General features: G+C 39.9%; 1 protein-coding gene across 10 annotated transcripts in view; it reads right to left on the bottom strand.

Moving 5' to 3' along the window:
• ARMC8 (armadillo repeat containing 8) overlaps positions 1 to 15995 on the bottom strand; it is a 184486-nt gene that overhangs the window by 59018 nt on the left and 109473 nt on the right. For all 10 annotated transcript variants that reach the window (XM_048862922.2, XM_048862926.2, XM_048862928.2 and 7 more), the window contains 2 exons: positions 6412 to 6487; positions 6227 to 6317 (listed from right to left, as the gene is read on the bottom strand). In XM_048862922.2, coding sequence (XP_048718879.1) covers positions 6227 to 6317; positions 6412 to 6487 — 167 coding nt within the window. The remainder of the gene's footprint in view (positions 1 to 6226; positions 6318 to 6411; positions 6488 to 15995) is intronic.

Raw genomic sequence — 15995 nt, 5'->3', positions numbered from 1 at the left:
AAGCAACATTGGCATCAGCAAGTGTCCTTAAGCTTAGGCTATCACTGTTGACAACACTACTGAACTGGTGTTAAACGGTGATGCAATACATTTGCAATATTTACTTAGTATAGATAATACCTGTGTAGAATGGTTTTCATTCAGTTCACACTGGGAAAAATGTCTGTAAAACTGAGAACATAAGGACTACAAACTTTAAAAAAGTGCTTAGAACTTGAATATACCACATAGGCCACAAGTACATTATCTGAGCTGGATCCAGCACATGGGAGAGGGTTTTACCATAAAATTGAGCAAGCTACATGCTGCTGCTAAGAGCCTTCTGGTGTCACATATCAGTGCCTTCTTGGCTGCTTGTGTCCCCCACACCTTCCTCAAGAGCTTTTGTAACTAGAACAAATATATATTTTAGGCTGAACTGGTTTCCTTATAGAAAGCTTTTGTCTTTAGGGGCCTGTCTACACTACAGATTGTTTACTGAATATGAATCCAGGTTCCATTGCAGAGTTTGCTCCTGGTTACACATAATATGGTTTAAACATGGCCCCTATACCATGACAGACTGCAACTAAATTGTCACTCTTCCTTTGCTGCATATATAGAAATTCCCTGATAGTGTTACCACACAAACCAGTCCTATTACTTTCCAGGTTCACCTGGAGAACATCCCAAGGTGCATTGCACCATCTGCTACAGAAAGCACTAAGTATTCTCAGCACTCTATTCTCTGTACACCAGCAATGTTTACTACATAACTAGGAAGTTGTGGATCAGATCAAAATGACCAATACTTAAGGTTGCTAGCTATACCAAAACAATCCACTATCCCCAGTCTGTTGGATTGCTGACCTCTTTTACCAGCTACCTACCCCAAAATCAAGAATGTTCAAGTGCACACCTAGTCTTAATGCTAAACTGAAAGACCTTGCTAGTGATCTAGAGTAAAACCACCTGGTTGACCTCAGCTCATCTAAACTAAATCAGTAGGTGTATCAGCAGAGAGTTGAGATTCACCAAATCTGAGAATCCTATGCGGTAAGAAAATCAAGGCAAGAAAAGTCCAGTATCATTGAACACAAGATGATAGCTGGGAAATCCAGCACAGGATGAACCATCTGCTCAGTCATAATGAGTTAGATGGCATTAGAGGCACCAGAATGATATTTAGCCCATGCTACATAGTCAAGAGCTGTGTGTTGAAACAGCCGACGACAACAGGATGCCAAGGAGAAGAAAGAAGATTGTATCAGCTGGGTGCTGGAATAGAACAGTGGTGGTAACAGTTGATCACAGATGTGGCAATGTTGTCAAACTAGCTGTGGGCTGAAATTTTAAATCGCTCAAAGTGGATGAAAAGTGGCAGGACCTCATTGTAACCTAGAGAAGAATCTAAAGAATTATCTATCTATCTAAAGAATTATGTAAACTAATAGTGTCTGCAGTAAAAACTGCCGATTGGAGGTTTTCAAGGCTCCTTGTGAGGCTGAAGATGTTTTAACAATGGAGGAAGATATCTAAGATTTTAAGATAAAAAGATTAGACGTGAATAATAAGAGTAGCCACATTATGAACAGGAAACATTTATAAGGGGTAGAAATTCATGTTTCAGAACACAAGCCAACCACTAACTACTTGGAGATCATGAAGTATCTTCCCACATGGGCATATCAGTACTTTGCACCTTCTTTTAAAGCTTGTAGTATTGACCAATGTCAAAGAGCAAATCAGAGATTAGATCAACCATAGGTTTAATCCAATATGGCAATTGCTATGTTACTATAGAACATTTTATCTCCAGAGCTGGTGAAAGTCAAAGATATCATAGAAATTTGCCGTATTGGCATAGTTGTTTCCATAGAACTAAGAGTCCTTCTGCTTATACAATCATATATTTTATACTGAACAGCACCGCGTAGTCCCAATATATATAATCAAATAAACAAAGCAGCATCTTCTAAAATTGGTTTTATACTTGTATTAAAAGTTACATTTATTCAAGAAAAATTCTTTTAATCAATCTTTAAATAATTCATCTCTCATGCTGTTACAATACTGAAAAACATCTAGTCGATACTCAGTTACTCAAGCTTCGGAGAGATAAGGTGGATGTGGTAACATCTTTTATTGGACCAACTTCTGGAGACAGGCCTGAACAATTTAGTGTTTTATTGAAATATAGGAATTTTAGTAGAATTTAATACATATTTTATGTATATTAATAGAATATACAAGACAACTGTTTGTAAAAGTTTGAATTTCTTGCTACAAGAGGAAAGGAGTACTTGTGGCACCTTAGAGATTAACAAATTTATTTGAGCATAAACTTTTGTGAGCTACAGCTCACAAAAGCTTACGTTCAAATAAATTTGTTAGTCTCTAAGGTGCCACAAGTACTCTTTCTTTTTGCGAATACAAACTAACACAGCTGCTACTCTGAAACTTTCTACAAATACTGTATTTTTTATGTACACTTGTTCCTTGGAAAATTCAAATGGTGTCTCTGGTGTTTAAATTTAGGAAAATATAACCTTCCACGGGAAACTGGCGGCACCTGAGAACAGCAGCAGAAGTTAACGTTTATTGCTATCGGGTTTGCAGGAGACTGCTGGCTGCTTTTAAAAGCATTCAGTCAGTCCATGACAATGGTCTTTGAAGTATTTGATCTGTCTTTATGAGATGACAGTGGTTTTCAGATTCTTGCTTACTCCACAGATGTCCATGAAAGGCTGCAGGGGAGGTAAGGTTTCCCCTGAAATTATCTCAAAATATAATTTCTCACTAAGAATTACTGATATAGAACAGGTCTTGAGGTTAATTACATCATTAAAAAAAACTTTTTTTCAAGAATGTGCCCACATTCCATGGTGTTTTCTACATAACTCAACTAGATGCTGTAAATGTGCTCTCTCTAAGGGTGAATGATCCCGGAGTGTAGTACAAACTGCAGAGTTCTGACAATCACACAGAGACCTCAGATAAGAAGAGGATGGAGTAGGAAACAAGGCAAAAAATAAAACCACCTGGAGAGGGCAGGTCTCGGGGGAACCACTCATGGGATGGAGAACCTTGCTGATTAACATAGGGGAGGACAGAGACAACAAGCAGGAGATAGAGCAGCCTGTTCATTTAACACAAGCATTACTCTCTACAGATATCACAGCCTAAAGATGTACACACCCTGTGCTCAGATCTCTCCCATCTCCCAAGGCACTTGTATGATACACTTGACAGAGCTCCTCCCCTTTCCAGAGGTGCCTGCTTTAACTGATCTGAAGTACATCCATTTCCCTCTCTCAAATGCCTTTAGTGAAGGCAAAATACTGAAATAAGTGGGCAAAACTGCTACAATTCTGAACAAATATTTGTAATTCCTGATAGCTGTTCAACCTCACTACTGGAGATTAGATTGGGCACCTCCAGAAGAAATACAGTACCAGAAAAAGTAATACGACAACATAACAGGAAGAAACAAATTACTTAAAATGGTTTGGGGGGAGGGATAGCTCAGTGGTTTGAGTATTCGCCTGCTAAACCCAGGGTTGTGGGTCAAATCCTTGAGGGGGCCATTTAGAGATCTGGGGCAAAAATTGGGGATTGGTCCTGCTTTGAGCAGGAGGTTGGACTAGATGACCTCCTGAGGTCCCTTCCAACCCTGATATTCTATTCTATGTTACAGGCAAGGCCCCATATATTACACCATTCAAAAACAACAAAATTCAGTTCTTGCCATGGAATTATACTCCAAAAACTGAGCTTTAAAAAAAAAGGAAATATGTTTATAGTCCTTGTGTATATGGAGATTAACTTGAACACATACAGCCTCAAACAGTAATTTTGAGAAGTATAGTGGCATCTCAATAAAGACCCCATTGAGTCCACAATTCCACAACTCTGGAATCTGGCATTTTTCCAAGATACCACAGAATTCAGAACTCTTGTCATAGAATTTGCTGTGTCCAGGTGCCTGGAGTTTTGCTTTCTGCTCCCCTGCCCAGCCAGGACCAGCCTGCCACTCCCTTTGCTTTTCAGCTTTTCTCACAAGGGGAAGTTAACTGGATTCCAGTCCATGATCCCTGCACTGTTCCATGGGACCAGGCAGCTGTGGCTCAGGAAGCCAGACCTGGAGTCTAGCTTCCACCACGTAGGATGACAAGCTGAGATACCTGAAGATCAGTGCAGAAGCAGGGGATAGGGGAACCAAGGAGATGAATTGCTGAAGCTGGCTACCCGCTGGGACACACGATGTGCTGTAATACTTGAGGCCTAACAGGCCTATCCTAATTGTGGGCTGAATTATTGGAAAGTGGGTAAAAGTTTGTAAAATGTTACCATCACCTATAACAATATATGTTGATGCACAAAGGGAAGACAAAAAGCCTGGACTAGTCCACACAAAAAGGTCTACTAAAGCAACCCAAGGAATACGCTGAGATCGTGCCTAGTAAACAAAAAGCAAATGGAATTAGAAGTTAATGGACCAAAACTGATGTCAGAAACTAGGCTTCATTGGCAGACAAGTAATGAGGGAATGTGCTGTCCTGCCCACCACTCCTTTTGGGGTCCTCAAAAAAGAGAAACTTTGGCCAGGGGTGGGAGGGGAAGGGTGGGGAATCAAATGGGAAAAACTCCTGGAGGAGCCCAACAGGTCTCCGCTTCACTCCAGAGATTTTCCTTCATTTGTGAGTTTCAAGGATGACTGTGACACCCAGACTTTGGCACACCAGTAGAGACCTGATACATGTGAGATCCTGCTCTGTCTTCCCCTCCCTTTTCATCTCCCACTATCTCTCTCTCTCAGCTTTTCACCTGATCTTGAGACCAACTGCACCAGCACAATGAGATGAGCTGTCACATCGAGCTCTGGTTGGCCTGAGGAGGATTGGTGAAGGAGACTGAGATGACCAGCTAAATGATGTTCTACTGTCAGAAATGTGAGATAGGGTCCAGAGCAACAGCTATTATGGCCTGACTGCCAGCCCAGAGCATCTGTCTGTGACTGCCCAGCCACTCTGTATCCTGAGAAAGTCAACAATAATACATATTTCCCCACCTTTACTATCCTATCTCTTATCCTATTTGCATCTGTTTGCTCTGTCAAAGGCAGGAAGAGTGCCTATCATTCACAACTTAAAATTCAACAGAACTAATCCTTTCCTTTCCCACCAAGAGAAGGATTGCTTGACAAAATAAGACTCCAACATCCTCTCTGAAAATGGGGATTTGATATGTTTTTGATTACATTTGTTTTACGTACCCGTTCAATTTCAATATCAAAATGCTTTATATCTTGTTTTGATTCTTCTTCTCTTGTTTATCCTACTCAGTACATTTCCAAATTTTGGCACACATTTTCTAATGTGTTTGCCACAGAACTAAACAGGGTGAGGTCTCTGTACTCAGAACCCCAAACTGTTTAGTGTTGTACAGCAACATGGACACATTAACACTTCTGAGTCTCTGGGCACATTTATTCCATAGAAATTAACACAACAAAGGGAAGAAGGTTCTCCCAGGAGGACAGTTCCAGGGAGCGGATCCTGGATGCCTGAAGAGCACCGTGAAAAAACCCACCCACCAAAATAATCACTGTTAAACATAATCAGACACATTTTCCAACTATGAATCGTAGTTGTGTGGGACGTGAAGGGAGGAGGGATGGGAAGGACAGGCTATGGAAGCAGAATAAATTAATATTGATAAAGAATTTAGCAATTACTGCTATGAAAATTGGTTCCATTGAGCTGCAGAGTGCACAGGGCCACGATCATGGGAATGGCAGTAAGGGAAGATGGAAGAGGCTGAAACTAAAAAGATGAACATCTTATATTAACCAGTAATATTAAATAGCAATGGCATAATTTCCAAGGAGTCTCCAGCAACACCAGAAGCCTTCAGAAGTAAATATTACTTTAGACTGCAAACCCTTCAGGGCAGGGATTAGCTCTTATCTAGAACCTGTACCATGTCCAACACAATGAAGCCCCTAACCCTGAATGGGAACCTTTGGGTACTAGTATAATATAAATACTAATTATTATTTAATAACAACACTTTAAAAGGAGTACAAGAGTTCATCTTGCATAAGTGCAAGGAGATGGACTACAGACTAACATTTCACCCAATTCTATCACTTAGGATTTTATGACAAGAAGATTCGTAAGAGTTGCAATTTTAAGCATTAGGTTACATTGCAGCCCCTCTCCCTCTAGCTCCTGTTGAGGATTACCATTTGGCTGATGTGAGCTGCATTTCAATAGGCTTGTCCCTTTGTAACATCTTCACAAAAATCTGTGGTAATAATTCTCCATCAACCAAAACTGCAAACAATGAAAAAGAGGATTCAGGAAATAATTCAAATTCAGTTAATTTGTAAAATGAACAACATATTAGCCACTGAAGCTTTCAGCTTACCATTTACAAGAGTCATTGATACCTGGGGGTTTTCAAAGGCTAGAACTGAGAAGCATTTCAATGCTTGCATTCGAACCTGTACAAAAACATAGGATTTACATTTCTTTATGTTTCACAAATATTAACCCAAAATAAGTCACACGGTGTTACACTATTTTAAGCTAACTAGGCTTTTGGAAATACTGGCTGATGATGAAATTTAGATGTGTCTAAGAGGCCGGTGGAAGTGTCTGGGGACATGGCTCAACACTTCTGTGATAAATCGGATATTATCTCTGCATGTTGTATTTTGCACATTTGTGAGATCCAGGGGGAAGTGATTACTGATGGATGGGAACAGGAGGAGCAGAGGCCATCTGCCAACACTGCGCAAACATTGGCAAGACTTATTGCCAATGGCATGGATGACAGAGTCAATGATACTGTCTGCATACTTTGAGGGGGAGCTTCAGAAGCATCCAAAGGAGTTAGGAGCATAAATCTGACTAAAAGTTAATAGGACGTGTACTCCTAAATCCCTTCTGGATTTTTGAGAGCCGTGCATAGATAAATTGAATTTATCTACACTATTAAAATCAACTAAAGCTATCTAATCTGCTGTAATTATATTAGGGCTGTCGATTAATCTCAGGTAACTCACGCGATTAACTCAAAAAAGTATTGATTAAAAAAATTAATCACAATTAATCGTACTGTTAAACAATAGAATACCAATTGAAATTTATTAAAATATTTTGGATGTTTTTCTACATTTTTAAATATATTGATTTCTATTAGAACACAGAATACAAATTGTACAGTGCTCACATTATATTTTTTATTAAAATATTTGCACTATAAAAATGATAAACAAAAGAAACAGTATTTTTCAATTCACCCCATACAAGTACTGCAGTGCAATCTCTTTATTGTGAAAGAGTAACTTACAAATGTAGATTTGTTTTTGTTATATAACTGCATTCAAAAATAAAACAATGTAAAACTTAAGAGCCTAAAGTCCACTCAGTCCTACTTCTTATTCAGCCAATCACTCAGACAAACAAGTTTGGTTACAACTTACAGGAGATAATGCTGCCCGCTTCTTGTTTACAATGTCACCTGAAAGTGAGAACAAGCACTCACATGGCACTTTTTTAGCAGCCATTACAAGGTATATACGTGCCTGATATGCTAAACATTCGTATGCCCCTTCATGCTTTGGCCACCATTCCAGAGGACATGCTTTCATGTTGATGATGCTCGTGAAAAATATAATGTGTTAATTAAATTTGTGACTGAACCGCTTGGGGGAGAACTGTACGTCTCCTGTTCTGTTTTATCCACATTCTGCCATATATTTCATATTATAGCAGTCTCGGATGATGACCCAGCACATGTTCCTTTTAAGAACACATTCACTGCACATTTGACAAAATGCAAAGAAGGTACCAATATGAGATTTCTAGAGATAGCTACAGCACTCGACCCAAGATTTAAGAATCTGAAGTGCCTTCCAAAATCTGATCAGCACAGGATGTGGAGCATGCTTTCAGAAGTCTTAAAAGAGCAACAATCCAATGCGGAAACTACAGAACCCGAACCACCAAAAAAGAAAATCAACCTTCTGCTGGTAGCATCGGACTCAGATGATGAAAATGAACATGTCGGTCCACTCTGCTTTGGATCATTATCAAGCAGAACCCATCATCAGCATTGATGCATGTCCTCTAAAATGGTGGTTGAAGCATGAAGGCACATATGAATCTTTAGCACATCTGGCACATAAATATCTTGCAACACTGGCTACAACAGTGCCACGCAAACACCTGTTCTCACTTTCAGGTGACATTGTAAAAAAGAAGAGGGAAGCATTATCTCCTGCAAATTGTAACTAAACTTGTATTTCTGAGCAATGGAACATAAGAACGGTCATACTGGGTCAGACCAAAGGTTCATCCAGCCCAGTATCCTGTCTACCGACAGTGGCAAATGCCAGGTGCCCCAGAGGGAGTGAACCTAAAAGGTAATGATCTAGTGATCTCTCTCCTGCCATCCATCTCCACCTTCTGACAAACAGAGGCTAGGGACACCATTCCTTACCCATCCTGGCTAATAGCCATTAATGGACTTAACCTCCATGAATTTATCCAGTTCTCTTTTAAACGCTGTTATGGTCCTAGCCTTCACAACCTCCTCAGGTAAGGAGTTCCACAGGTTGACTGTGTGCTGAGTGAAGAACTTCCTTTTATTTGTTTTAAACCTGCTACCCATTAATTTCATTTGGTGGCCCCTAGTTCTTATATTATGGGACCAAGTAAATAACTTTTCCTTATTCACTTTCTCCACACCACTCATAATTTTATATATCTCTATCATATTCCCCCTTAGTCTCCTCTTTTCCAAGCTGAAGAATCCTAGACTCTTTAATCTCTCCTCATATGAGACCCGTTCCAAACCCCTCATCATTTTAGTTACCCTTTTCTGAGCCTTTTCTAATGCCAGTATATCTTTTTTGAGATGAGGGGACCACATCTGTATGCAGTATTCAAAATGTGGGCGTACCATGGATTTATATAAGGGCAATAAGATATTCTCCGTCTTATCCTCTATCCCTTTTTTAATGATTCCGAAACATCTCATTTGCTTTTTTGACTGCCACTGCACACTGCGTGGACGTCTTCACATAACTATCCACGATGACTCCAAGATCTTTCTCCTGACTAGTTGTAGCTAAATTAGCCCCCATCATACTGTATGTATAGTTGGGGTTATTTTTTCCGATGTGCATTACTTTACATTTATCCACATTAAATTTAATTTGCCATTTTGTTGCCCAGTCACTTAGTTTTGTGAAATCCTTTTGAAGTTCTTCACAGTCTGCTTTGGTCTCAACCATCTTGAGCAGTTTAGTGTCATCTGCAAACTTTGCCACCTCACTGTTTACCCCTTTCTCCAGATCATTTATGAATAGGTTGAATAGGATTGGTCCTAGGACTGACCGTTGGGGAACACCAGTAGTTACCCCTCTCCATTCTGAAAATTTACCATTTATTCCTACCCTTTGTTCCCTGTCTTTTAACCAGTTTTCAGTCCATGAAAGGATCTTCCCTCTTATCCCATGACAACTTAATTTATGTAAGAGCCTTTGGTGAGGGATCTTGTCAAAGGCCTTCTGGAAATCTAAGCACACTTTGTCCACTGGATCCCCCTTGTCCACATGTTTGTTGACTCTCTCAAAGAACTCCAATAGATTAGTAAGACATAATCTCCCTTTACAGAAACCATGTTGACTTTTCAAAAAGAAAAGGAGTACGTGTGGCACCTTAGAGACTAACCAATTTAGTTGAACATAAGCTTTCGTGAGCTACAGCTCACTTCATCGGATGCATACTGTGGAAAGTTTAGAAGATCTTATTATATACACACAAAGCATGAAAAAAATACCTCCTCCCACCCCACTCTCCTGCTGGTAATAGCTTATCTAAAGTGATCACTCTCCTTACAATGTGTATGATAATCAAGGTGGGCCATTTCCAACACAAATCCAGGTTTCAGAGTAACAGCCGTGTTAGTCTGTATTAGTCCTCCTTTTCTTTTTGTGAATACAGACTAACACGGCTGTTACTCTGAAACCTGGATTTGTGTTGGAAATGGCCCACCTTGATTATCATACACATTGTAAGGAGAGTGATCACTTTAGATAAGCTATTACCAGCAGGAGAGTGAGTTTGTGTGTGGGGGGGGGGGAGGGGGTGTGTGAGAAAACCTGGATTTGTGCTGGAAATGGCCCAACTTGATTATCATATACATTGTAAGGAGAGTGATCACTTTAGATAAGCTATTACCAGCAGGAGAGTGGGGTGGGAGGAGGTATTTTTTTCATGCTTTGTGTGTATATAATAAGATCTTCTAAACTTTCCACAGTATGCATCCGATGAAGTGAGCTGTAGCTCACGAAAGCTTATGCTCAACTAAATTGGTTAGTCTCTAAGGTGCCACAAGTACTCCTTTTCTTTTTGCGAATACAGACTAACACGGCTGTTACTCTGAAACATGTTGACTTTTGCGCAACAATTTATGTTCTTCTGTGCATCTGACAATTTTATTCTTTCAACTAATTTGCCTGGTACTGACATTAGATTTACCAGTCTATAATTGCCAGGATCACCTCTAGAGCCCTTCTTAAATATTGGCGTTATATTAGCTATCTTCCAGTCATTGGGTACAGTAGCTGATTTAAAGGACAGGTTACAAACCATAGTTAATAGTTCCGCAATTTCACATTTGAGTTATTTCAGAACTCTTGGGTAAATGCCATCTCATCTCAATGACTTGTTACTGTTAAGTTTCTCAATTAATTCCAAAACCTCCTCTAGTGTCACTTCAATCTGTGACAACTCCTCAGATTTGTCACCTACAGAAGACGGCTCAGGTTTGGGAATCTCCCTAACATCCTCAGCCGTGAAGACTGAAGCAAAGAATTCATTTAGTTTCTCTGCAGTGACTTTCTCGTCTTTAGGTGCTACTTTTGTATCTCGATCATCCAGGGGCCCCACTGGTTGTTTAGCAGACTTCCTGCTTCTGATGTACTTAAAAAACATTTTGTTATTACCTTTTGAGTTTTTGGCTAGCTGTTCTTCAAACTCCTTTTTGGCTTTTCTTATTACATTTTTACATTTAATTTGGCAGTGTTTATGCTCCTTTCTATTTACCTCACTAGGATTTGACTTCCACTTTTTAAAAGATGCCTTTTTATCTCTCACTGCTTCTTTAACATGGTTGTTAAGCTACTGTGGCTCTTTTTTAGTTCTTATACTGTGTTTTTTAATTTGGTGTATACGTTTAAGTTGAGCCTCTATTATGGTGTCTTTGAAAAGTGTCCATGCAGCTTGCAGAGATTTCACGCTAGTCACTGTACCTTTTAATTTGTTTAACTAACCTCCTCATTTTTGCATAGTTCTCCTTTCTGAAATTAAATGCCACAGTGTTGGGCTGTTGAGGTGTTCTTCCCACCACAGGAATGTTAAATGTTATTATATTATGGTCACTATTTCCAAGCGGTCCTGTTATAGTTACCTCTTGGACTAGATCCTGCGCTCCACTCAGGACTAGATCGAGAGTTGCCTCTCCCCTTGTGGTTTCCTGTACCAGCTGCTCCACGAAGCAGTCATTTAAACTATTGTAAAATTTTCATCTCTGCATTTCATCCTGAGGTGACATGTACCCAGTCAATATGGGGATAATTGAAATCCCCCACTATTATTGAGCTTTTTATTTTGATAGCCTCTCTAATCTTCCTTAGCATTTCATTGTCACTATCACTGTCCTGGTCAGGTGGTCGATAATAGATCCCTACTGTTATATTCTTATTAGAGTATGCAATTACTATCCATAGAGATTCTATGGAACATGTGGATTCATTTAAGATTTTTATTTCATTTGATTCTACATTTTCTTTCACATATAGTGCCACTCCTCCCCCCCGGCATGACCTTTTCTGTCCTTCCGATATATTTTGTACCCTGGAATGATTGTGTCCCATTGATTGTCCTCACTCCACCAGGTTTCTGGGATGCCTATTATATCAATATCCTCCTTTAACACTAGGCACTCTAGTTCACCCATCTTATTATTTAGACTTCTAGCATTTGTGTACAAGCACTTTAAAAACTTGTCACTGTTTATTTGTCTGCCCTTTTCTGATGTGTCAGATTCTTTAGGTGAATGTTTCTCGTCTGATCTGGCCTATACTTTGTCCTCTTTCATCCCCTCCTCCTGTCTAAACCCTAGAGAATCTCTACCAGTAAATTCTCCTCTAAGAGAAGTCTCTCTCCGATCTGCATGCGCCTCTGCAGCAATCGGCTTTCCCCCATCTCTTAGTTTAAAAACTGCTTTGCAACCTTTTTAATGTTAAGTGCCAGCAGTCCGGATCCACTTCGGTTTAGGTGGAGCCCATCCTTCCTGTATAGGCTCCCCCTATCCCAAAGGTTTCCCCAGTTCCTAATAAATCTAACCCCCTCCTCTCTACACCATCGTCTCATCCACACATTGAGATGCTGCAGCTCTACCTGCCTAAGTGGCCCTGTGCATGGAACCAGTGGCATTTCTGAGAATGCCATCATAGAGATCCTGGATTTCAGTCTCTTTCCTAGCAGCCTAAATTTGACCTCCAGGACGTCTCTTCTACCCTTCCCTATGTCACTGGTACCTACATGTACCATGACCACCGGCTCCTCCCCAGCCCTATACCTAAGTCTATCTAGATGCCTCGAGAGATCCACAACCTTCACACCAGGCAGGCAAGTCACCATATGGTTCCAAACTCCCTCTCGAAACTCCCTGGTTGCTTGCTCACTGCTTTATAAAGCCCTGGCCTCCTTGATAGCCCCGCCCCCTGCCTAAGGCTCAGCCAATGAACAGAGGCTTCAAGATTTAGTTGGGGACTGGTCCTGCTTTGAGCAGGGGGTTGGACTAGAGGACCTCCTGAGGTCCCTTCCAACCCTGATATTCTAGGATTCTATGATTTCAAACCTTGTTTAGAAGCTCACAGCTTCCAACTGCAAGCCACAGCACACGGTCCTTCAAACAAACACACACACACAAGCTCAGCACACAGCACATAACCCCCAAACACAAACACACACTACAGACAGCCACTTACCCCAAGGGTCCCGTATTTGCTCCTCCTTCACCTGGAGAACTCCCTCTCGAAAATTCCTGTTAGCGTTCCCTGTTCGCAAAGCTTATTGGCTGAATAAGAAGTAGGACTGAGTGGACTTTAGGCTTTAAAGTTTTACATTGTTTTATTTCTGAATGCAGTTAGTTCTACATTTGTAAGTTCAACTTTCGTGATAAAGTGATTGCACTACAGTACTGGTATTAGATGAACTGAAAAATACTATTTCTTTTGTTTTTTACAGTGCAAATATTTGGAATCTAAATAAATATAAAGTGAGCACTGTACACTTTGTATTCTGTATCATAAATGAAATCAATATATTTGAAAATGTAGAAAAAATTCAAAAATAGTTAAATAAATGGTATTGTATTATTAACAGCATGATTAATCACAATTAATTTTTTTAATTGCTTGACAGCCCTAGATTATATATCATTACTGTTATCTGCACTACCACCATTGCTATTATACAATGACATTAAAAATAATATTGTGTAAGTGTATACTGGGTGGGTTTTCATGTTGCTTTTGGTATTTGCTTTTGCTACTCTACCTATAAACATATCATATGATATAAGACAGTCTTTTCAATATAGCAAAATAAAATTGATTATTGCTATTCAGTCAACCTTGGCCTCCCAACCTGGGGGAGAAGATATTGGTAGGGTGGAGAGGGGAAGATCAAGAACTCCGTTTTGGCTATGGTGAATTTAAATAGGAGATCATGAGGAGTGTAAGATGTGGGTTTAGACAGAGGGAGCTGGGTCTGGAGTTGGGAGAAATTTCTGAGCCATTCATCAGATTACCTGATGCTAGAGAACAGAGAAAGAAAAGACAGAGGCCTTTGGAAGAGTTGAAGTTAGGGGTGGTGAATCAAACAGACCACTGAAAATACAATTAGAGGGGTCAGTAGAGCGCCAGGACTGGACAGAGAGTATCAACACCAAGGAGGACAAGAAGAGCAGGGCCGGCTCTACAGTTTTTGCCATTCCAAGCAGTGAAAAAAACTGCTGTCGCAGATGGGAAAAGGAAGAAGCTGCTGCCGATTTGCCGCCTTAGTCTCTAAGGTGCCACAAGTACTCCTTTTCTTTTTCCAGAAGTTGGACACTTCCTGACTTTGGTGGATGAATCAAGTTCTTCCTTACTCATGGAGTGAATAGTGAGTAGATGCTGGCAGTGTGTTTGTCAAGAAGCGCACAGACTTGTCCTCAAAACAAGGAAGGAAAGTGCGCCATGCCAGTCAAATTATTTTTGCCCTTCTCACATAGGACAACTGACTTTCAAACCTTGTAGGAATCAGTCTGCCAGTTGTTGCATAGTGGAGCCCACAATGGCTCCTTGTGAACTCAAGGGGTTGAGTGACAATGAATGTTCATTTTCTTGTGGTTGATCCTGAGCCCAAGGAACTGAAAACATTTATACGCATTGTCCAAATTATACTTCACTCCTTGTGGAAAGAGCTCTTTTGGCTAATCACATAGATAAGCCAGCCTTGCAAAAATCACACATGAACAGGGATAGGTTTTTTTTAAAAAAAATTAAACACAGAAGAATCATTTGTATTTTCCTTATCAGGGTAAGGTAAAAATAAGTAAATAGGTTTTTGTGTCAGGGCTGCTAAATTTTCATTACAATGAAACCCTTGAGTCTTGGGGTTGCTAAAAGACCAAAGAGTAGAACCAAGTACAAGTAATGGGGACTGCAGCATAGTTAGACAGCCAAGGTGGGTGAGGTAATAGCTTTTATTGGACTAACTCCTTTGGTCCAATAAAAGATATTACATCACCCACCTTGTGTCTCTAATATCCTGGGACTGACATGGCTACAACTACACTGCATACATAGACAGTCTGAGTGAAACATGAAATTAACTGCCTTTGAGGTTGAGCCCCAAACAAATCCTGCTGACTTACACCCACCATATGGGATCTGAATTGTTGGATATAATTATTCTACCTTCTTAAATCCAGGATAGGGCAAAAATCTCTTCCCATTATATCCTTATTGCCAAGAAAAAAGGAGAGCCCCTTATCCAGAAGCTGCTGAAGAAACTATGTTTCCAAATAAAGGAGGAAGGCTCTCTGCATTTTCTCACGAGAAGGCTTCCTGAAAAGGGATGGGTAAGGAGTTTAGGGGAAGCAGCTTGGAGTAGGATATCCTTTCTGGATGACTTATAGGACCCATCTGTTTGAAGCAATTCCCCTTAATAACACCAAGTAAAAAGGAGCTAGTCAGTTACTATAGGGGAAAAGGAAAGGGTAAAGTATCTATGAGGAACGGTTCGTGGTTCCTGACAGCCCCATCAAAATGCTTTCTGGCAAAGTGTGCCAGTGAAGATGAAGCACTCAACTCACTACAACCTTCTGCTACAATGTTTTTCCTCTGCTGGCTTGATGGAACTCTTTCTGATCAAGTCCCTAGAATTACTTATGTGTGTGTAGATGAAACAACTCTTTCAGATATCTCGTGCACGTAGAATTTGTAATATGTGAAACAACATCCATACAGCATGGATTTTATTAACAGAAATATTCTATATCAATTGTCATTATATATCATTGGTCATTATTGACCCTAGACACAAGAAACACAAGCTATTTCTATGTTTTACGGAAAGAGGAGATTCCAAGCTGAGAAATTAATTGCCAAATCTCAGGTTACCAGCAAACTTGCTCTTTTTATCCTGGTTGAGAAGTTATTCCATATTTCTGTTAAAGTTATTTTATTAAATATAAATACACTAGTAGTTTTAAATAACTGCTTCATATTATTAGTACTAAGAAAAGTGTAATTGTACCATGTAGATCGATCTAGGTCGATTTAAAACCAGAGGCGATTTTAATGTGTTATGGACACTGAACATCTTCTGTGTGAAAGTCTCAGAACTTAAAGGGAAAGTTCTGTTGCTAAGTAACCATAATCACAG

This window comes from Caretta caretta, chromosome 9 (genome assembly GCF_965140235.1).
Source record: "Caretta caretta isolate rCarCar2 chromosome 9, rCarCar1.hap1, whole genome shotgun sequence".
NCBI classification, from domain to species: Eukaryota; Metazoa; Chordata; order Testudines; family Cheloniidae; genus Caretta; species Caretta caretta.
Note: the sequence above shows the minus strand (reverse complement) of the source record. Positions and strands in the feature narration are given on the sequence as shown.